The sequence below is a fragment of the Diplodia corticola genome (genome assembly GCF_001883845.1).
Source record: "Diplodia corticola strain CBS 112549 chromosome Unknown scaffold31, whole genome shotgun sequence".
Taxonomy (NCBI): Eukaryota; Fungi; Ascomycota; class Dothideomycetes; order Botryosphaeriales; family Botryosphaeriaceae; genus Diplodia; species Diplodia corticola.
The window spans coordinates 75,624-97,670 of NW_017971510.1; the positions used below are offsets into that span (position 1 = coordinate 75,624).

Here is a 22,047-nt window from a genome sequence, read left to right on the forward strand (position 1 = left end):
GCGGCCCCAGTGGATGCGTGCTGACCGGGTTTCCGCGCCTCGCGCTGTGTTTTGCTGACCGCCTGCCCCAAACATGCAGCATCCGCCTCCAGCATGAATCGCATGGTGTTTTGGGCGTGCATCTAACGACGCTACTGTTTCCGTCTTCTGGACTGGGCTCCGACTCAATTTCGGTTGCGTTTCATTGGTAGGGGTATCGCGATGAGGTGCTTCAGCAAAACTAGGGGATGACGTAGCAGATGATCTTTCTCTCTATCTCTGCACGTCCGCACGTGCGCACGCAGGGCATTGTATCCACTCTCACTTGATCGTAATTGGGCGAGAAAATGCATGGGCATTCCCAAGTCTGGCAAATCCCATCATGACTGCCTTCAACTCCATCGTCTCATGGTCCACCTCGTAAATTAAATATACAAACAAGAATGTGAAAGTTGCAGGGAAGAAAAAGCCATCTACCAACCACCAAATCATGTCCGATAGTATGCATCCGCCGTTGCTCTTAACCTGCCGTGTGCGCGCGCCCGAAAACGCCCAGAAAAGGCCCTGCCAATATGCCCTGTTGAAGTCGGAAAATTCGTTCAAAGTCAAGCCATGTCGCTTCCGCTCAATCGCTCTTGAGCATACTCTCCACCAGGTCGCCCAAAGGTCCCCAGTAGTCCCTGCTTCCCTGGTTCAGCTGATGCTCGTCGACGAACAGGACGTAGTGCTTGAAGCTCGTGTTGAGATGCGGCTCCAGGCCAAGGGCGATGATGACAGGGTAGTGGTGGCAGTAAATGTGCGCGTAGACGCGGTAGAGGCGCTTGAAGAGTTGACGGATCAAGGCGGGGAACTGCTTGGGGAAAGCGACGCCGATGCGAGAGGGGAACATTGACTCGTTATCGATGTTGGACTGGACCCAGGCCATCAAGTGCTCAATGTACTCCGGGGCGGGCATCTTGGTCGGCTTCTTGTAGTTCTCAGAGTCTTGCCATAGGTACTCGAATCTAGCATGTGTCAGCAGTGTCAATGTAATAAGGTTTCCGACGCGTACTCATCGGTCGCCTTCATCTCTGGGCAGCTCTGCGGCGAGCAGAACTCCGTTATGGCGCCGTAGATCAAGTTGATCTGGTTGTAGAAATCGACAACTGGAGTTCACAACAGTCAGTCTCGCTCCAGACCAGCACAACGCGATCGCTCTCGGCTGTCTCCAAAAATAAAAATAAAAATAAAAAAGTACCGTTCACAGCCAGCCATTCGCCCAAATCTTCTCCCTCAGGCAGCTGCACTGCCTTGCGCAGACTACCACTGCCAAGAGTCGCTTCGGCAAACTGCTTCAGCTGCCATGAGCTGGTGCCGCGCTTGCCCTCCTTGGCGCGGAATGCAGCAGTGCCGCCATTACCGGTGCGGCCGACCCTGTTGTTGCTGCTCGCAAGGAAGAGTGTGTTAGCCTCGGCATTCCCGAACTGATTTCCAACATGAGTGTGCGGTCGCTTCGGGGGGCGTGAGCTCTTGAGAATTCCCCGGCGAGGCGAGGGGTTTTCATGTGCGCGCATGGGGATGCGAGATTGCATATCGGGCACCACTGTCGGCTGTGGGATCGGGCCTAAAGGCGGGTTTGGCGGAGCGGAAGGCTGAGGTGTGAGCAGCGCGTGCAGGTTGCCGCGCAAAGCCTCGCCAAACGCCTTTTGTAGTGGACTAGAGTAAACACCGCCGGGAAGCGTGGGCGGCGTGTACCCCAAATGTGCCCGGTGCCAATATGCGTCGTCCCAGCAGCCGGCGTCGCGGCGCACCGGCACACCGCTATCGGGCCCCCCGAAGACGCAATCTCGCGGATCGGCACGTATACACGGCACGGGGGCGGATGGAGGCAGGGTGAAAACAGGAGGGAGGGGTTTCGGATCGGAGGGAAATGAGGGGAACGGGCTGTGGTGGAACGATGGCTGCGACGGGGAAGGGGAGTGGACGAACATGGTGGTAATGAACGAAGTCATGTTTCTCGCGCGGCGGGCACGGAGGACAGCTATATGCGGGTCGACGAGGAACGAGTTCTGCGGACGGGGATTGTATTAGCATTCCAGAGGTCACCATAGCCAGGCTCATAAGGCAGCGAGAATGGAGGGGTGATTACTCTACCGGCGTAGGGCGCACGGAACGAGTCGCGGGAAGCGGAAGCTTTTGGCGGGCGGCGGGCGGCGGGCGGCGGGCGTGCTGCAGGTTGCCGGAAGGACTACAGCGGTTGTGGAGCCTAGGTTACTGGAGGAGGAAGATGTTGAACTGGTTCTGGAGCAGCCCTGGCATTGGGCGTAAACAACGCTAGCGCGGGCGGTGAGACGTCAGCCTCGCGCATCGTGGGGCATCCAGGCTCCGATCCTCTGTTTAGTGGATCGCCCACGCTCAGCTTGCGCAAATATAGCACCACCCTTTCGCTGCGTTTCAGCCGGCAGCTTCGTTTTCACATCACCACTTCCGCCATCATTGGCTTATCACGCTGAAGTCAAACGCCACTCGCTCGATCTAGGCCGTGGCTCCCCGCACTCGCTCCCTCACTTTGTCACCCCAATCTAAATTTGTTACACGGCAACGAACGGCCTTGCAGCTTCATTTCGGAGAATTCGGCCGCAGGAACGACACGCATGGGAACCTTGCTGAATGCCACTTTTGTCTCTCCCAAAGACCAGGCAGTTGCGCATCTCGCCCTCTTGGGCGGTGTCGTTGTAGGATTGTCTTCGCACACTCAAGCTTTCACGCTGATATGACTACAAGCTTTGATTCAATATTCATTGCAAGATGTCCGTATTTCCAACCACGAGGTCACATACAAAAAAAAAAAAAAAAACACGAAAGCCCTCTCTACATTTCGACCCAACAAGGTCGTCGCCATGCCGAGTAGGGGGTATAGGATCGTCGAAAGAAAGAATACCGACCTCAGCATCGATGAGAAAATTACATCGTGGGAACCGTTCAACGTCCACATCCGATTAGGAGCTCATCCGTCTTTCCCAACCCGGTATCCACTGGGGCACAAAACGTCTATGCGCCATTCCGGGCGGCCTCCGCGCTCTTTGACCCAGGACGCTCATCGCCGGCCAAGTCTTCCGGGTCGCCGCCAGTGTGAACGTCTTCCAGCTGGTACAGAATCTCAGGCTCGACTTTTCGTCTGAGGATGTAACGGTTGAAAAAGTACGGAATCTGACGAAGACCGTAGGCAGCATGCTTGGTGGTGGGTACGCTGAAGACTTGGTCGAGCTCTTCGAGTGTTTTGCCTTTGGTCTCCGGCATGAACAGGAGCACAAGGAAGAAACCGACCACGTTCCACGCTGCGTACCAGCCAAACGCTCCCTGGGGCGTGAAGGCAGCTTGGAGCGAAGGCCAGGTGATCGAAAGGACGAAGTTGAAGAACCACGTCGTAGCCGTCGCAAGCGACATTCCGTATGCACGCACGTACAGCGGATAAGCTTCAGCGGAATATGTGAATGGCACCGGCCCCTCACCAGGAGAGTAGACGATGCCAAACAGGTAGATGCCCAGTGCGATCAGGCCAACACGAACCGGCTTGGATGAACCTTGGTCGGGGATGAAGAAGCACATGCCGGTGAAGAGCAGGAAGATGGCCATGAGCGGGAAAGTCGTCAGCAAAAGGTTACGTCGTCCAAACGTGTCGATAGTGTAGATTGCCGGGATGGCAAACAGGAAGTTAATGATGCCGAATCCGAGCGAGGCGGCGAGGGCTGAAATGGAGGAGAAACCGCTGTCGCGGAAGATGGAGGACGAATAGTAAGCGATGACGTTGACGCCACAAAACTTCTCGGCGTTAGCTTTGCCCTACTACTTCGAGCAAGAGGAACCCACCTGTTGCATGAACATGACAATCTCGGACGCAACCATGGCACGTCTGTTGCGAGGTACGGTAATGATCTCCTTGATCTTGCTCTGGCCAATCTTCATGGTCTCTTCGGCTTTCAGAAGCTCGGCCATGTAGAACAGGTCGCGAGCAGCTTGAACCTTGTTGTAGCGCAATGTACACATGGCATGGAAGGCGGCAGCGTGGCGGCCCTTGCTGAGATACCAGCGAGGCGACTCGGGACACAGGAAGACGAAGCAGCACACCACGACGGCCGGAAGCATAGCGGATGCCATCATCAGACGCCAGTTCAATCCAGTGGCGGCAGCGGTGTCGGGGACTTTGTACAGTGCCAGATCAGCAACGTAACCAAGCATGATACCGAAGGCGGTCCACTTTACAGCCGTTAGCACCACGACATCCAGGGACCAAGAGGCTTCAACGAACCATTTGCCACTGCATGACCAGAGCACCACGAATCGCCGGAGGGGTGCATTCTGCGGCGTAGATGGGGACCGTCGCGGACTTGGGACCGATACCGAAGCCGAGCATGAAGCGTGCTATGAACATGTGCCACCAGGTGTTGACGAAGCCCTGCCAAAAACAGGCAATGGCAGAGAAGAGGCAGGTGATAAAGATTGTGCCACGACGGCCGAACCAGTTGTTATATGGAACAGTCAACCAGCAGCCGATGAAAGCGCAGCAAAGATACGGCGCCGAGTTGACGAGACCAGTCAGCCAGGTAGAACGCGCCTCGCCTTCGTTGTCAATGCCGAATTGCGGGGTATAGAAGAGTTGTGCGCCGTTGACAACAGTCTCATCTGTAGAATGTCAGTCAACTAGCCGCCTCGGAGGCGCCAAGGTACCTACCCATTCCCTGAACAGCAGCGCAAACAGAGCAGCAGACGATGACAATGTACAGAGTCTTCGGTTGGGACCATTTGTTGGTAAATTCGTGGTACAGTGTCGAAACCTCTTCCTCTGTCAGAGTATCGGTACCCAGGCGGTTATAAGCCAGCGGGTCCTGAGCAAGGATGGCGCCGATTTCAAAGGCGCGGATATCTTCGGGCTCGGCGAGCGCGTGCTCTAGCGCATAATCTCGTCCCTTCTTCTCAAGCTGGGGACGAGAGTACCCAGCCAGAGGGTTGGCCAATTTGGCATTGGCATTGCGGCGGGCTCGGTCCGCGGCCGACATGAAAGTACTACTGGCAACAGAAGCATTGCGAGCGCCCCTGCTTTGGTTGCGTTCGGCGTCTTCTTTGAAGGCAGTCTCGCCTTCCGAAGAGTGCTTGTCCCCGGACGACATGCTGGGCAAGCTTGGCAGGCGAAACACCAAGGCGGAGCGTTCCAGCAGATGCTCGAAGATAAGTTATGAAAGCTTGTCCGTCCTGCAGGAATGCAGAACCAGCGTCGCTATCCGGTGACTTAGCTTTTTGTGACTCAGCAGCGACGGAGGGACCTACCGTTGCGTCGTCAGAGGCGGTGCTGTCCCCTAACTGACCAGGAAGGATTGTTGATCAGGGGGATGATGGACACATAAGACTCGTTGGGGCCAAACCAAGAGGCACTGGCTTGGAGCTCGGAAAGACGGGAAACAAGCAGCCGCGCCGCGGGGGAGCGTTGCATTAAGAAGTTGGAGCAATGCATGGCGGAGAACACGGCTTACCTACGGCAGGCGCCGCTGACGGACTCAGGCTGAGAGGGCAACGTCGAGATGTCCATCGGTGCTGTCAACGGGAGCCAGGGTTCCCGCTGCTTCCCCGCGACGGGCTAGCGTCAATTCTCCGCAAACACAGGACTGGCGAGCGGCGATCGCCTACGCCTTGCTCACTTGCATTCGCTCCCAGTCCATTCGCCGTGCTCCAGACTCCAGACTGCCATCCGCACCGCCGACTCGATTCTCGACGGCTAATGAGACACCTCTCACGACCAGCAATGACATCAGCTAGGCAATTTGCCTGGCGCTCTGATGCCCCGGCTTTGTCTGCTGACTCCCGCCGCACCCAGGCGGCACACAGCACGAATCCTTCAGGCAGCAAGCGGCGCCAAGGCAGACTGTGCGGTGGGGCAGCAAGGGCTCCTGGTGCGTGGGCGAGAATCTCGGGCCAATCCCATGAGCGTAAGCATCACTGCGGATCGGCTGGTCGCCGGTGTTTGGTTTGCCTTCTGCCCATGGGGCTCCCCAGCTCTCCCACGCCCGCTTCTCCGCAGTCGAGTCAGCCCTCGGCGGGTCCATGAGACATGGGGAAGCCAATGCCCGCTGCTCGTCCCACGACATGGCCTCCCGCGCTTCCGGCTTCCTCGGGCGGCACCGGTGAGCAGCCAGCGAATGCCCGCAGCTCTTGTGCTTGCGGCCGACGGGAGTGGACATGCAGCCTCGTGGCAGACGGTTGCACGGTCACGCGAAACACGCGGCATTCCAATCCAGAGTCGAGGTTGCAGCGACGAGCGATCGGCCGTTATGGCTTGCGGCGTGGCTTGCCCTTGGCAGTCAGCCGAAACGCCTCTGTCGTCATGGACAGGGCTGTACTCGCGCTGTTGTGACAGCGGCGGAATGCCTCGTTTGGTGCTCCGTCCGCGAAACGCGCGGGCTGCACTCTCTGATCTCGGTGGTTCAAGAGCCGAGCAGGAGGCTTGAAGTCCCGGTAGGCGGTCAGTTAGTGCAGCGGTACCCAGGAGGCCGAACGCAAAAACCGGGCGTGGGGCACCCCGCGATGGGAACACACGGTAGTGGGACTGCTCATCGCTCTCTACATCCACTCCCCTCCCGTTTCAGTTCACCATCTTCCCGGCCTTGTTACGCTGCTCGCTCCTGGTTCGCCTGTGCCACGTTGCTTGTTGCCTTCCCCGCGAATTTGCCTTCTCCGCTTCCGCCTTGCCGCCTGCGGAGTTGGGTGAGATTCGCAGCTCTGACTGCACCGTCACGCTGGCGACCGGGGTTTCACCCGGCCAATGAAACCCAGCTGTCACCATCCTCTTCACCGGACGGCGTGCCTCCGAGCCACCGAGCACCAGTCTCCTGGATCCATTCAGCAGAACCTGCGTCGGCAGCACTCCAGTCGCCGCCTCGTTGCACTGCTTGGCCGCACAAAAACCGCCGCCCGCAGCTTGTTGCCCGCAGCTGATTGCACTGTTGCGCTGAGTCTTTCGCCTAGCCCGGCAAGCCTCACTGGTGGAGCATTCCTCTGCCTCGTCTGATTGAGCTGGGCTGTGCGCCCCGAACCAGGCCTCCTGAGATCACCTTATCTTTCTGTTGATGGCGACAGTCGAACGAGAGACAAGAGTTGTGGCTCAGGTATACCTGGCCGCCCTCAGCACCTCTTGTTTTGACCGCAGCCCAGCGCCGCCTGAGTCAACATGCATATGTTTTACAGATGGACCGACCGCCCGCTCCGCCAGTTCCGCGCCACTGCGAACGCCAGCAAAGCCTCCAATGCTCTATCATTCTGAGAAACGACTCCCCTCCACGCACGTCGGAATGAAGGACGAAAGCCGAGGGGCCGATTGTCCTTTGCAACACTACTTATATACAGGGCTACCGGGGGGGATTGCTCCAACAATTTTCCCGATACATACACCATCGCAACCGGCTCTCGGTTTCGCGTCCATCGGGGAGGTCAGCAACAGAACGCGCACCACCTCTACGGCGGATACAATACCAGATCTGAGCTAACTCCGACCTTTACTGTGCCGCTATGCAGTCCCCCACACGGGAACTACTGCCGCTCCACCCGATGAGAGCACCCAACCAAATCTCTGAACTGCACGTGAGATGATGGCCGGATTTTTACCCAAGGTACGTTGGGCCCAAACGCATGGATGGCACGAAATCGACTAGAGAGCAAACACAGCATGCATGCGCTCCGGGATACTGGTGACGACGTATGTATGGTGGACGACTGAAAGCAGCCGTTCGAAGGGCTTCATCTTCCATGCATCTATGCTAATTCCTTTCTAAAAATAACACACTTTGCCGCCAGTTTTCTGGACTGCTTCTTTCCGAAAGGGCAGTAGCTGCAACCGGGTGCGTGCATGGCCCAAGATACCTGAGTTGCTGCTTCTTCCAGCGAAGTCCACCGATGGTCTAGCATAATTCTAGAAGCATCTTCCCCTAGGTGTGGCGGGCATCGTTGCTCACTTTGCTATAATACTCCACATTTTCGAGGTACCGAGATGGGGATCCCCTCACCAGTGAAAAAGCCCATTCCGTCGGACATTGAGTGTGCCTATGTATGATCCTGACTGCGTGGACCCCTGAAATCAATAGCCTTTGGAACGGATACTGTTTACATACGAGGGAAAATTCTAAAGACCTGTCGCGACTTCCAACTAGGGCGCTTGGTTTAGCAAATCAGTTAGTCAGGAAAAAGAGAAAAGTAATACAATCACCATGTCACTTTTCTATCGCTGACAATCATCTATAGCGATAATCAACGGCGCACCTGAAATGCTCTGAAAAGCTCTTGGGGAGCTCGGAACGGGCTAACCGAGTGGTGCAGGACCCAGCCAATCATAAAGGTTCGAATGTCGGAGAAGAGGAAGTAATCACGTGCAATTTGCTGAGAAATCGCCGCGGCGATGAACTAGCTCGGACGTCATCTTGAACATTTCCACGAACACCCTGACAACATCTTCACTACAACGCCCTTATTTTTTCTCGTGTCCACCCTAAAGCCACAACGCCTGAATACGTTCTTCCGAACGCTATATTCACCATGTCGACCTCCGCCGTGCCCAGGACGGCTATTCGTGCTCTCACAAGAGCGAGACCTTCGACCAGCTCGCGGACAACGCAGAAGCTCGCCACAGCCAGACCTACTCAAAGATGCCTTCACCAAGCATCGTCGCCCGCTTCATTCGTGTCTTTTCGCCACAGACCAAGCCAATCCTCTATTGCCGCCCGCCATGCGACGCGATATGGAGCCGTTGAAAGCCGACGGACAATGTTCATCCAAACAGAAAACACCCCCAACCCCGACGTACGTTTTCCTCCACTAAATCCTCATGACCTTGTCGACAATGCCACGTCAAACGTCACATTGGACTCCAATACCGCGGAGCTTTCTGCATCTCGTGCATTGATCACTAACCGAGACACTTCAATTGTAGGCCCTCAAGTTCAACCCTCACATGCGCGTCCTGCCCGAGGACTTCCCCTCGACATTCCTTGAGTACATGAACCCGCGCTCGACTGTCACGCCTCCATACTCGTCGCCGCTGGCCGCCAATTTGCACAATGTCGACGGTATCACCTCTGTCTTCTTCGGTGCCGACTACATCACCGTCACCAAGGACAGCTCTGTGCCGTGGGCGCACATCAAGCCCGAAGTGTTCAGCTTGATCAGCGAGCACGTCGCCTCCGGCCAGCCCATGGTGAATGTCACGCAGAGCACAGACGGCGACGGCCAGGAGAGCGCCGAGGACAGCTTGGCTTACAATGAGGACGATGACGAGATCGTGGGTATGATCAAGGAGCTGCTGGAGACGCGAATCAGGCCGGCGATCCAGGAGGATGGCGGCGATATCGAGTTCAGGGGATTCCACGATGGCATCGTTATGCTGAAGCTGAGGGGTGCGTGCCGGACTTGTGACTCGTCAACCGTCACCCTCAAGAACGGTATTGAGTCTATGTTGATGCATTACCTGTCCCCTGATGTTACTGGTGTGGAGCAAGTCCTGGACGAGGAGGAAGAGGTCGCGCTCAAGGAGTTTGCGAGATTCGAGGAGAAGTTGCGTCAGCAGAAGGGACCGGACGCTACTGCGTCAACTGTGGGCAAGGGAAGCTTGGATACTGTTGAGTAAAACTGCAACCAAGATGGTCAATCCGTGAAGGCAGTAAAATTAAGAGAGGTAATTATGGTAGGGCGTAGAGGCTTTGGCTAGGCGCAGATGTCTAGCTAGGGAGGCAACATTCGCATCTGGACAGGAGCTTCAAATATCTTTGAGCTGGCGTCAATGTTCTTCGGTCGTCCTGCGAGATACCCGGTACATGAAAAAAAACCAACAAAATCAAGATTTGGCATCCAAGCTGCCTGTTTGTAGACTGAAGCAACAAGACTACAGAGTGCTGCAAGAGAATCAAGTCTTCTCAAATATGTTGCTGAACACGCCACATATTATTCACGTATGTGGAGAGGTCCAAAAGCTGGCCGTATCTTTGGAAATTCATATCTACGCCCGGATTGTGCAAGAATTGATGGCAAAGAAGTTTTTATAAAGCATGTCCACTCAAATACGGTTCGACGCTGCCTGAATCGACGGCACTGATATGTACACCCTCCGGGTTCGGCGCGGAAGTTGATAATACGTAGATCCCGCGCGTCCTCCCAAGCATCTGCTCATACGTGAAATTACTGTGCGTCTGCATGGCATTAGCTCGTGCTTGCGTTGTTGGATTTTCATCCTCGCGTATGACATGATAAGATGCTAAAACTAGTCACGAGTCACAAGGTACGCGCTGCAGATGCAAAGGGTCCAGTGACGTCAAACGTTGGACGATGATAGGCGGCCTAGTTTTGCTCTGGAACCACCTCGGCGGTACGGGGGAATATCACGAACTCGTGCATGATGCGCGATACCCCTGACGTGTGAGATAACGGAGTCAATGATAGAGCGGATCCTCTTGATAAGTGTATGTGAATATAATACATCTTTGCGGGAGAAATTCATACCTTGCTTTAGGAACCACACTGTTACTGAGCTACGGAAATGGTATGGGTACGACGAGTCATGGCCACTGATCATATCCGCTCCCGGCCACTCAGTTCAAGACTAAGAAAGCAGGGTGATGATATCATTCGTACGGCATCCGTCTACGATCGGGGTTAGGCGACAGTGTTAGGTATCTTTTGGTGAGTCGATTGTTCGTGTTGATTCTTCACCATCTGCGGGCTCCCTAATTCTCACCCATGCGCACAGATATGGGTTGCAACTGGTCTCCAATCTTCCGCCGAACGAAGACCGACTAATACAAGAGGTAACATGGCAGCGATACGCATGTCTGATTCACGTCTTACGCGACTTCAAAGAAGAACACTGTCATCTGCCTTGGTTTCAAGGCGGACGAAATATCGGTGAGCATGCAGCTACCTCGTTAGCGGTATACGGCAATGCAGCCACTCGCATCCGTGTGCCAAGTCTGCAGTAAAGCCCAACCGACAGCTTCGAAACGGCAATCCCTAAACTCTATTGCTACAGGTGTTGGCAAGGGCTTGCCTTGCAGTCATCTGCAGGTAGAAGCTCGAGGCTCGGCCTTTTTGCGTCATTGCATCGGTCACACTCGCCCAGGCTTACGCATTGCCACGTCTCTTAGCAGCTTCTGCGGCTTTCTCAACGCCATCATTCTGTTCTCTCATCCGTTCCTTTCCGGTCTTTTCCCACTGTCTGTTGATGCTTCTGCTTTCCACCCTTATTTCTCAATGCCAGAATGCTTTAGTCGCATGATATGCGCCCGCTTCACGAAAGATACCCTATCACCAATGCTCCTAGTTTGGTCTTCATCATCCTGGGAAAGCTACGCTATGCGATCACGATCACGACCACGACCACCATATCTGTCCACACCCACTATGCAGCAGTTGTTGTGGAGCAGTCATGAGTTGGGAATTCCATGAGACCGATGCTCACTTGCCAAGCGGAAAGCACCGTAGTCACCAAAGCCAGTATTTACAACTGGCCTTGTCATTCTTACAACACCAATGGACTGTATAAAAAAGCAATTCGAGACCCTGGGTATCAACCACCAAAGCGACACAATCGCAGAGGCCGGGGCCACGCCCCCACATCACCCAGCCCACAAGCATGAGCGTGACGGCCGTCACCAAAACCACTTACTCAACGGAAATTCCGAGAGCAAAGACAAATACACTCACCGCGGCCTTCATAACGGCGATCGTCATCACCTCTTTCAACCTCACCGCAACCCACACCGCTACCGCCGTAGCCAATTTTCAATCGATGCGGCAATGGCCAACGAGGAAGAACTGTCACGGGCATACCCTCACCCGCCCCAAAATTACCAGCGCTATAGCGGCAGCAAAGTCGACAGCGAGCAATACTATCACAACCCGTTTTACTACCGCAACCACCGCAACGGCACCAATCGATTCAAAAGCGGCGACAATACTTCTCGCGGATTCTCTTTCAAGAATGCGGCGGTCGACGACCCCGACATCCTCTACGAAGAAGTGGACGGGTCCATCAACTCGGAATCGGATATCCCTCAATTCCAAATCCCACAACCTCCCATGGCTACCCGCAGAGACAACAAGGAGGATCACCTTCCGTCACACCACCAGCCACTCTATCATCACCACTACGAACCTCCACGCGGCCGGGACAGGCGACCCCGCCCCAACACAAACACCACCATCAGTCCCTGGCCAGACTACCCGCCGCCGCCACCGCCACTAGTACGGCAAACGCCCCTGGTGTACCCAGACATGAGGCCATCGCCAGACGGCACCCAATCACCGTCGTCAACCATCTCGAGCCCACGACGGCAGTTCGACCGACGACTCCAACCAAAGACGACTAAGCGCTTCTCCGCAGCAGCAGCAGCGCCATCACCACCAACCGACGTCCCCCGCCCCAGAAAAGCAGCACCGCATCACCCCGCCACCGGCGACGAAGCAGCACCACCCCCACCCGTACAATCCCGACCGAAACAGAAAAACCCCCACCAACAGCACCGACAACGGCAACGTCTCTCACCGCCGCCTCCACTCTTCCCGCTCCCCGCGCCCACGACGACGGTAGGCGGCGGGTCCTCGTCCTCGTCGTCGGTCGTCGTGGTGGCGGGGCGCGGCATGAAGAGGTCCGTCGTTGCCGGCACCGGGGCCGGGTCGAAAAGCGGCAGGGCGATCAAGAGGGACTCCGCGCTCGCCCCCTCCTCTCCTCATCCGCTTTACTTTGCTGGCTGCGACGACGATGCGGTTCCGCCGCCTGAGGCGACGACGCCGACGATTGCCGTTGACGGGACGGAGCTGTCGCTGCGGAGGGGTGGTGGTGTTGGTAGCCTGCTGGACGACGACGACGACGACGACGACGACGCCGGGGGATTCGACGAGGGGGCTTATGAGGAGTGTGGCTACGAGTACGTCGGGCCGGCGGACTATGCTGGCGAAGCCGAGTCGATGCCTGTGGATGGCGGCTGCGTCGACGATGACGACGACGGCCTGTGGAGCCCCGGCCGGGAGGTCAGCAGCATTCGCACCTTTACCGTCGGCGATGGCGGCGGCGGCGGCAGCATCAGCGCGAGAGGGAAGGGGGAGGATGGGTTCGTCGCGGACGATGCGCGTGGGCGGGGGCGGGGGTTCTTCGACTACGCGGAAGCGAGGGCGAGGAGGAAGGGGGAGAGGGTGGCCGGGACGGGAGGCCATCCAGTTACTGCTGGTGGTGGTGGGCATGGCCGTCCTGGTAGGGGTGCTTCGCCCCGCGGACGGGCTGGGTTCGAAATCATCAGAGGTGGCGGGTGGGAGATGGAGCAGGAGCCTGAGCCGGAGCCGGAGCTGTATCTATTCGACATCGACGACGAAGAGACTGATGGGCATATGCTGAGAGACTGGCCCCTGGGAGGCAGAGCTGGCCTCTCGCAATACTTGAACGCGAGGAGCTTCTCGAGAGCCGGCAGACACGTTGGTGGTGGGCGCGGCGTTGATAGTGAAGATCATCGCGCGAAAGACAAACGCAAGCATCGCTACAAGAGGCATAGCGACAGCAACCGTACTTCGACACCTTCAGCTCCTCCGAAAGGCCTGGGCCCGACCAGCACTGCGGGCCCGTTGAGCACGATTCGTGCGCCACGAACGCCGTCAGAGGTCGCGGGATGCGCGCTGGGAACGGCGGCCGTGGGCTTGTGTGCAACGAGTGTGAAGAAGGTCGTGTCACAGGCGATAAGGTGGGAAGTAGAGAAGCAGGTGCAGGAGAGACTGCAGGAAGAGAAAATGGAAAGGAGGAGACGAAGGGCGAGGAAGAGGGAGGAGAAAGAAAAGAAGTGGAGAGAGAGGGACCGGCTGGAGAGGGAAGCAATCATTGCGCGCAGGGAGAATGGAAGGCCAGGGTTTGCAAGAAGGCTGAGTGACAAAGTTCCTCAACGGTTCAGGAGAGCCATGAGTGGTCCTAGCGGTCTCGGTGGCCCTAGTCTCAGTGGTGCAAGTAAGATGGTCCGGGATGATACCATCGAGGATGGGTATTCGGGGGATCATGATCTCGTTGACAAGGGTCTCGGTGTAATGAACGACAGAGAACTCTATACAAGGCCAAGGAGAGGATGGAGGAGAGGCTGGAGTCGCAGTCGTACTCCCGAACCCAGGAGACCATTGTCACAACGGCCTAAGTTACCGGAAGAACTGTGGAGGCGAGGCGGACATAGATGGGGGCCCCCTTCATCCGCAGGGCTACACGAGAAAGGCAAAGACGCTCCTAGGGGGAACCGTCACTTACTGTCCGATTTTGATGCTTCGGAGGTTGCAGCATAGTAGATTACACAAAGGTTCATCTTTTCGCGTCTTACAAAGGATTTTAAAAACTTTCTTCGTGGTTAGTCGAGACCAACATACTGAGGTAGATGTAAGTGTACAAAATTGAAATGCATCCAAACACAAGATTGAACTACGTACCTACGTATGTTTGATTTTCTTTGGCGAGACATACTTGGGAACGCATTCCACCCAGACTTTTCCGGCACATGTACGATAATCCAAGTACTATAGGTCGAGGGTTCACGCGGAACGCTGGGTAATTTTTGCTCATCCATGCATGTGCTATTGTACAATCTAGGGAGGGGTAGTCGCAGATATCCGCTCAGCACTCTCTTCAAGAGGAAGCTTCTTGCGTGGCCTCTTGAGCTCATCAACGGTGATTCCGTTTCCAACCTTCGTTATACCCATGACGGGCGGATCTCCCTTCCTGACGAACTCGTACTGGCCTAGCAGGCTGTTAGTGGTAATTGCCGGGACCGTATTATACACATGTCGTACCTGGTAGCTTGGTTCCGGCCAACCTGAACGCATCTCTCACCACCTGCTCGTGGACATCACCCTTCAACTCAAATAGAATCTTGCTGATCGCCACTCTGCTGGCCCAGTGGTCGAAGCTACCCTTTCCCTTACCCATACGCGACTCGTTGCCGGAAGTGTAGACACCGATGTTTGCGCATATGCGCGTATACAGGCGGAACTTCAGACCACGCAGACGCTTGCGGATAGTGTCCTCGGCGATCTTGAGATGCTTGGCCGAGATGCGGCGATCGTGGTCCTTGAGGCGCAAGCCGTAGTCTCCCCAGATGATAGTGGTGCCGCGCATCGAGCCGCCGGTAGGCACGCGCGGTCTGCCCTTGCGGTCCTTCTTGTTGTGGCCAACCCTGGGGGACAACCAGTCGAGGCGCGGGCTAGCAGTGCTAAAAGGCCGGGATGCAAGAGCCGGGCCTAGGATGGAGGAGGGCGCGACGGACGGGCGTGCGGCGGCAGTGCGGGCATGTTGGAGGACTGCGAGGCTGGCATTAGCGGCGACGGGGGGCGCCGGACGCAGGATAAAATACGGCATTGGGGTCTCCCGGGGGCGGCGGCGAGGCCTCGTCGCAATTGGGCCCCGAAGTTAGGGCATAATCTGGGGGAAGGCATGGCGGATGCACCCGTGGAGCGCGGAGGTGTCGAGCAAGCTGCGGCTTCATGATTTCCAGGGCGCTCGGACCACTGGGCGGAGAAACGTGTCGGAGCTGCAGCGCGCGCCAGCCCGCAAGTGCCAAGCGTGGTGCCTGGACGCGCCCGGCGCGACATCATCATCCATTCACGCGTCGTCTGCCCGCCCGCCTGCCTGGAGGCCCTCTGCAACCACCACACGCCACCTTCCCACCATAGCCTGCATTTCATGAATTGAGCTCTTGCTGCTATCCGCTGCAGACATGCCGGCCGATATTAGAAGCTTTTTTGGCGGCAAGCCTGCTGCGCAGCCTGCAAAAGAAGAGGTGCGTTGCGTTGCTCTTTCCTAAGCTGCGACAGCCGGATTAGTCCTGCCTTCCCCTTCCCAAAAGCCCGCGCCTTCGCAGTGCCGCCACATCTGTTACAAAACAGAACGAAGTTCTTGACTTCAGTCAACATCGGAAGAAGCAATGCAGGCGGAAATTTACTCACCCCGCTCGCAGGCAAAACCCGCCGCCAAGAAGAGAGGAAGGCCGGCGCGCAAGGTGGTGGAGGACTCGGACGACGAAGAGGAGCCGTGCGTTAATTCATTGTGCTTCGCTGTTTTGCTCATGCTGATACAGCCGTAGTCCCAAGAAAGCAACCCCCAAGAAGCCGGCTCCGAAGAAGCAAGCGTGTGTGCTGATGTCTACTGTGTATGGTCACGAGCTAACGTAGGACCAGCAAACGTGAAGCGACACCTGAGGGCGAAGCCACCACAGCCTCAGCCTTCTTTGGCGACAAGAAACCCGCTCGCTCCGCCCCCAGCAAGGCCTCGAAGGCTGCTGCGAAGACCGAAACGCCCAAGTCCACACCCAAGAAAGCTAAAGCCAGCGACAAGACGGCTGTCACTCCTACCCGTACCTCCGCTCGAAAGAAGAAACCCGCGACGTATTCTGAAGTGAAGGACGAGGACGAGGATTTTCTGGACGATGATGAGGACGGAGACGACATTTTCACGGCTGCTTTCAAGAAGAAGGGCAAACACGCGGACGATTACGAGGAGAGCTCCGAGGACGAGCCCGTAGCCCTGCCACAGCGGCAAGCAAGTGGGAGAGGACAGAAGAAGCTCAAGGATGAGGGTGACTTCGAGCCGGAAGCAGATGTCGACATGAAGGACGCCAAGCCGGAGGACGACTTTGTAGTCCCGGATGACGATGAAGAAATTGTTGATAACAAGTCGGCGAAGAAGGCTAAACCAGCTGCGAAAGCAGGCAGGAAACGCAAGTCAGCTGAGACGGATGATGAGCTTGAGGCAGAACCACCCAAGAAGGCTCGCGGTAAAAAGACGTCACCAGCAAAGAAAAAGGCAAAGAAGGATGAGCCTGAAAATGCTGCCATGAAGGAACTGCTGGATAGTATCCCCACCGTGCGGCCTCCATCTCCACCGCCGAAGGATGGGGATGCCCCTAAGAAGTTCAATCCCTTTAAGGCTGGTGCTCATGCAAATTCTGGACCGGCGCCTCAATCCGGAGCGCTCGACATTCCAGAGGGAAAGCCGAACTGCCTTGCAGGGATGACCTTTGTTTTTACAGGCCTGCTCGAGTATCTTGACCGTGAAGCTGGGCAACAATTGGTCAAACGCTACGGCGGAAAAGTCACGAGTGGGCCAAGTAGCAAGACCAGCTACGTGGTCCTAGGCAGTGATGCTGGTCCCAGCAAACTGCAAAAGATCAAGCAGTTCAAGCTCAAGACAATCAACGAAGAAGGACTATTTGCCCTCATCAAGAAACTGCCTGCTAATGGAGGTGACAGCAAGGCTGCTGCAGCGTATGAACAGAAGCAGGCTGCCGAAGAGAAGAAGATCAAGGAAATGGCCGAAGAGATGGAGAGAGAAGAGCGTCGCAAGGGTGGCGCTGGTGGTGCTGGAGGTGGCAGTGCCACTGCTGCTGCTCGAAGCGCGGCAAGTTCGCAAGCCCCTGGTTCCCAAACATCGGGCTCACAGTCCGCTCAAGACAACCGTCTATGGACCGTGAAGTATGCCCCCACTCAACTGACCCAGATTTGTGGAAACAAGACCCAGGTGGAGAAGCTTCAACGCTGGTTGCGCAACTTCCCGAAGAGTCAGAAGAAGGGCTTCAAGTTGGGAGGCCCTGATGGAAGTGGCCTTTTCAGAGCTGTAATGATTCACGGCCCGCCAGGAATTGGCAAGACAACTGCAGCACACCTCGTCGCCAAAATCGAAGGGTACGATGTCGTCGAGAGGAACGCTAGTGATGCGCGGAGCAAGAAGCTTGTACAGGACGGTTTGCAGGGTGTCCTCGAGACAACGTCGCTTCTCGGATACTTCGCCGGTGACGGGAAGAAGGTTGAGGAGTCCAAGAAAAAGCTGGTGCTGATCATGGATGAAGTTGATGGCATGTCTGCTGGTGACCGAGGTGGGGTCGGAGCGCTCGCCGCTGTCTGCAAGAAGTCTGAAATCCCCATGATTCTCATCTGCAACGATCGTCGTTTGCCAAAGATGAAGCCTTTCGACTACGTCACCTACGACCTTGGCTTCAGACGTCCAACGACGGATCAAATCAGATCGAGAATCATGACTATCATATTCCGTGAGGGTCTCAAGATGCCCAAGAACGTCATCGATGCTCTGATCGAGGGGACCAGTGCGGACATCCGACAAGTCGTCAACATGGTCTCTACTGCAAAGCTCGACGAAACAGCCATGGACTACGACAAGAGCAAAGAAATGTCTAAGGCATGGGAGAAGCACATCATTCTAAAGCCCTGGGATATCGTTGGCAAGATTCTCCAGGGTCACATGTTCTCTCCGACCAGCAAACACACGCTTAACGACAAGACTGAGCTCTATTTCAATGATCACGAACTGAGCTACCTCATGCTTCAGGAGAATTATCTTGGCACCAACCCCATGCGTGTTGGCAATCATCAGGGCAAGGAACGCAATTTAAAGCTTCTCGAACTGGTCGACAACGCTGCGGAAAGCATAAGCGACGGTGACTTGGTCGACAGCATGATCCATGGCTCTCAGCAGCAGTGGAGTTTAATGCCAACCCACGCCATGTTCAGTTTTGTTCGGCCTGCGAGCTTCGTGGCCGGCACCATGGCAGGCTTTAAGACCAATTTCCCACAATGGTTGGGTAGGAACAGCTCGCAAGGCAAGCTCACACGCATGATCAAGGAAATCCAGGGCCACATGCGCTTGCGTACATCTGGAGACCGTCACGAGATTCGTCAGCAGTACGTTCCTATTCTTTGGAACGAGCTCGTCAAGAAACTTGAGGTGGAAGGCAAGGAAGCCGTACCCGAAGTCATCGATCTCATGGACAGCTACTTCCTCACCAAGGAAGACTTTGATGCGATCATGGAACTGGGCGTGGGCCCTATGGACCAGGAGAAGATCAAGATCGAGACGCAAGCCAAGGCGACCTTCACAAGGCTGTAAGTAACACCAGTAAAAGCAGACAGCGACTAAAGGCGGCAAGCTGACTCGGGAATTTTCATACAGGTATAACCAGCAGTCTCATCCTATCCCCTTCATGAAGGCCTCCTCGATCGTCGCGCCTAAGCAGGCTGTCAAGGAGAAGCCTGATCTGGAAGAGGCAATCGAGGAGTCAGATGAGGGTGAAGTGATGGACGAGCCAGACGCGAAGAAAGACGAAGATGAGGAGGGTGACATCACAAAGGACAAGTACATCAAGCAGCCGAAGAAGAAAGCTGCGCCGAAGAAGAAGGCCACGAAGAAATCGGCGGCTGCAGACGACGACGACGAGGAGGAGGAGAAGCCGAAGAAAAGTAAGGGTAAGGGAAGGGCGAAGAAATGAGAGACCGGCTTTGGCCAAAGGCAAGTGAAGTATGGTCCAAAGGAGACAAAGTTTCGTGGTGCGTAAGCTCAGTCGGCTGTATGATAATGTAAGCTTTTTTTTTCTCTCTCAAAATGGTAGTGCAGCAGTCTGCAGTGTAAGGGGCATGATAAGGTAGCATCGGTTATTTGAAAAGCAAAACACGGTTCCTTCAGATACAAGAGTATTGTAATTGAATGACAAATTGCACCTATCGTCAGACAGATATTCTGCAACCCATTGCCGCGAAGTTTCAGCAAAAGTATTCTATTGGCGTTGCGCTAGAGAATGACCCTGCGGCCTTGTGCGTGGATTGGACAAGCCGAAAGCTAGGGAAAGTAAACACAAAGTGAAAGTCTGAGCATCTATCCATCAATTCAACCTCTTGATCTCGTCTTTCTCTCTCTCTCTTTCTCTTTCTCTCTCTCTTTCTCTTTGTCCAACGATACGCACTTTCAAACTCCCTTTCCTCCATATGATGAAAAAGAAGAGAAAGAAATGCACCAAAAGCAGAGTCAGTAAGAAGAAACAGACAACTAAAGAGCAGCAACAACAACAACGAAACAAAAACAAAAACACACATCCACTTTCCTCCTCCATCATCCCAGCCCGTTTCCCCTCCTTCCCCCCGCCAGCCAGCCATCCCATCCCATCCCATCTCCACATTCCACCCACTAACTCACAACCCGCCCTCCCTCTCCCAGACCATCCGCCCAGCCACCCACGTCTGCAGCACCTCGCCCTCCTCGCTCAACACCACCAGATCCGCCCTATTCCCTTCCCTCAGCACGCCGACCCCAGCCGCGCCGCCGCCGTCTTCTCCCAGCGCGCCGCCGCCATCCACGCCCATCAGCCCCGCCACGTTCTCCGTCACCGTGCGCACCGCCTCGGGCAGCGTGCAGCCCGTCCACGCGACGAGGTTGCGGACGCCCTGGGCGAGGGTGCCGCAGCCGCCGACGAGGGTTTCGGGTTCGCTGTCGTCGTCGTCGTCGTTGGCGATGACGGCCTTGGGCGAGGGGTAGGGCTCGTTGGTGGATGGGTCGTGCGTCACTTTGCGCTGGGGGGACGCGATTTGCGCGTGGCCGGGGTAGGTGCCGGCGGGGATGGAGGGCGAGGCGAGCTCGATGCTGTCGGTGACGAGGATGGCGCGGGTGGGGTTGGCGCGGTAGAGGAGGGCGGCGGTGGAGGGGTGGAGGTGGTGGCCGTCGGGGATGAGGGTGTAGTAGGGTGGTTGGGGTTGTTGTTGCGGCGGGAGGGTGAGCAGGCCGGCTAGACCGGGTTGGCGGGAGTGCAGGGGGGTCATGGCGTTGAGGGTGTGGGTTAGGCAGGTGGCGCCGGCGTTGAGGGCGGCGAGGCCGTCGGCGTAGGTGGCGGTCGTGTGGCCGAGGGAGACGCGGATGGAGTGGTCTTTGGTGAGGGTGTTGATGAGGGCGGTGCTGGAGGGGAGCTCGGGGGCTAGGGTGGCGAGTTTGATGGATGGGAATCCGGAGGCGCCGTAGATGGTGACAGGAGAGGGGGTGGCTGAGGGGTGGTGGAAGAGGGATGCATTGTGAGCGCCTGCTTTGGACGGGTGGAGGTAGGGGCCTTCGACATGAGCGCCGTGAAGATAGGCGCCGCTGGGAGATAGAAAGCGGGGTTTGAGGGAGGGGAGGATCTATGCGACTGTGAGATCTCGGTATATCAGGCGTAGTTGTTTTTCTTCTTCTGGCTTGCCGGAACCGGAGAGACTGGGAAATATTACAAGAACTCGGAGTAAAAGACATGTGGCGATAGATAGTGAGAAGCCAAAGTGTAAAGAAAATCAGGCGACAAAAGATTGCAGGTTTTGATGGTCACTAGACTGGAGCATGTTGGTTACACAAGAAATACCTATCGGAATGACTGCTTGCTTCAGATAGATTGCCAAGACTACGCTAAGAAACAGCGGGCTGGAGGATCGCCTTTGAAAGGGAAAGCAGCGACCAACCTTCTGGAAAGTATCAGGAGACACGGTCGGGATGGTAGCCCAGAATCCGGTCACGCCCTGCGAGACATAGTGCTCGGCCGTCTCCTCCAGCTTCCGCTGGTACTGGGGCTCGTCTTCAAAGTGGGTGAAGTGAAAGCCATTGACGCCGTTTGTGTGCAGCTCGAGAAAGCCGGGAGCGACAATGTTGCCCTCCAGATCCACGATCTCCCCGCCAATGTAGCCGGTGCGCTTGAGGATTCGGCCGGTCTCCTCGGAGATGACGAGGTGGTCGTCGACGAGCTCGCCGCCCAGGCAGTAGCTGCCGTTGGTGAAGAGGGTGAACTGGTTGTCGGACATGGCTTGTCGACTTGACGTGACTTGACTCGGAGTGGGCGTGATGGGGAGGTCAGCCAGCGGGGCGCTGGGCGGGGCCTGGGCACCCCGGCGGCGATCGGCGGGACCCCATCGCCCGGATCGCTGCCGCTCACGAGGCGGCGCAGCTCGATGGTCGACCAGAGCTGAAAGCAGGGCGCAAGAGCCCCATCCGGCTACGGTGGCGGGCAGCTGGCCTGTTTGGCGCGCTCTGTGGCACGCTTTGGGCTGGCCCAGGCAGCGGCGATTGACGTGGGAATGCGCGTTTGGCAGCCACATGATGTCATCGCGGTGGCTTCCCGCCAGAAACGCGCTGATGATCTAGCTGCGCTGCCAGACGTGCCTTGCTCAATCCTGATTCCTCCCCTTGTCGCCAACTGCCGCCCAAGATATTTTCTCCCTGTCCCCGTCTCCTCGCAATTGACCCTA

At 56.3% G+C, this 22,047-nt stretch overlaps 7 protein-coding genes across 7 annotated transcripts; 3 read left to right on the forward strand and 4 right to left on the reverse strand.

Moving 5' to 3' along the window:
• Positions 1 to 604: 604 nt before the first annotated feature.
• Positions 605 to 1,970, reverse strand: BKCO1_3100024 (protein kinase regulator; the record flags this gene model as incomplete). The annotated part of the gene is made up of 3 exons (XM_020274297.1): positions 605 to 983; positions 1,031 to 1,124; positions 1,217 to 1,970. 3 exons carry the CDS (start codon positions 1,968 to 1,970, stop codon positions 605 to 607), a joined length of 1,227 nt encoding a protein of 408 aa, XP_020129550.1.
• Positions 1,971 to 3,009: 1,039 nt separating this feature from the next.
• Positions 3,010 to 5,126, reverse strand: BKCO1_3100025 (mfs sugar; the record flags this gene model as incomplete). Its single annotated transcript, XM_020274298.1, has 4 exons — positions 3,010 to 3,780; positions 3,829 to 4,215; positions 4,268 to 4,641; positions 4,691 to 5,126. 4 exons carry the CDS (start codon positions 5,124 to 5,126, stop codon positions 3,010 to 3,012), a joined length of 1,968 nt encoding a protein of 655 aa, XP_020129549.1.
• A 3,409-nt stretch (positions 5,127 to 8,535) lies between these two features.
• On the forward strand, positions 8,536 to 9,622 carry BKCO1_3100026 (hira-interacting protein 5; the record flags this gene model as incomplete). Its single annotated transcript, XM_020274299.1, has 2 exons — positions 8,536 to 8,799; positions 8,930 to 9,622. The coding sequence occupies 2 exons, from the start codon at positions 8,536 to 8,538 to the stop codon at positions 9,620 to 9,622; spliced, it is 957 nt and encodes a 318-aa protein (XP_020129552.1).
• A 1,895-nt stretch (positions 9,623 to 11,517) lies between these two features.
• On the forward strand, positions 11,518 to 14,298 carry BKCO1_3100027 (uncharacterized protein; the record flags this gene model as incomplete). The annotated part of the gene is made up of 1 exon (XM_020274300.1): positions 11,518 to 14,298. The coding sequence occupies one exon, from the start codon at positions 11,518 to 11,520 to the stop codon at positions 14,296 to 14,298; it is 2,781 nt and encodes a 926-aa protein (XP_020129551.1).
• Positions 14,299 to 14,595: 297 nt separating this feature from the next.
• On the reverse strand, positions 14,596 to 15,364 carry BKCO1_3100028 (mitochondrial 54s ribosomal protein 47; the record flags this gene model as incomplete). The annotated part of the gene is made up of 2 exons (XM_020274301.1): positions 14,596 to 14,747; positions 14,800 to 15,364. The coding sequence occupies 2 exons, from the start codon at positions 15,362 to 15,364 to the stop codon at positions 14,596 to 14,598; spliced, it is 717 nt and encodes a 238-aa protein (XP_020129558.1).
• Positions 15,365 to 15,722: 358 nt separating this feature from the next.
• BKCO1_3100029 (replication factor c subunit 1) lies at positions 15,723 to 19,283 on the forward strand (the record flags this gene model as incomplete). Its single annotated transcript, XM_020274302.1, has 5 exons — positions 15,723 to 15,785; positions 15,912 to 16,036; positions 16,089 to 16,133; positions 16,183 to 18,900; positions 18,968 to 19,283. 5 exons carry the CDS (start codon positions 15,723 to 15,725, stop codon positions 19,281 to 19,283), a joined length of 3,267 nt encoding a protein of 1,088 aa, XP_020129557.1.
• A 697-nt stretch (positions 19,284 to 19,980) lies between these two features.
• Positions 19,981 to 21,603, reverse strand: BKCO1_3100030 (n-acetylglucosamine-6-phosphate deacetylase; the record flags this gene model as incomplete). Its single annotated transcript, XM_020274304.1, has 2 exons — positions 19,981 to 20,955; positions 21,268 to 21,603. 2 exons carry the CDS (start codon positions 21,601 to 21,603, stop codon positions 19,981 to 19,983), a joined length of 1,311 nt encoding a protein of 436 aa, XP_020129612.1.
• Between the last annotated feature and the right edge of the window lie 444 nt (positions 21,604 to 22,047).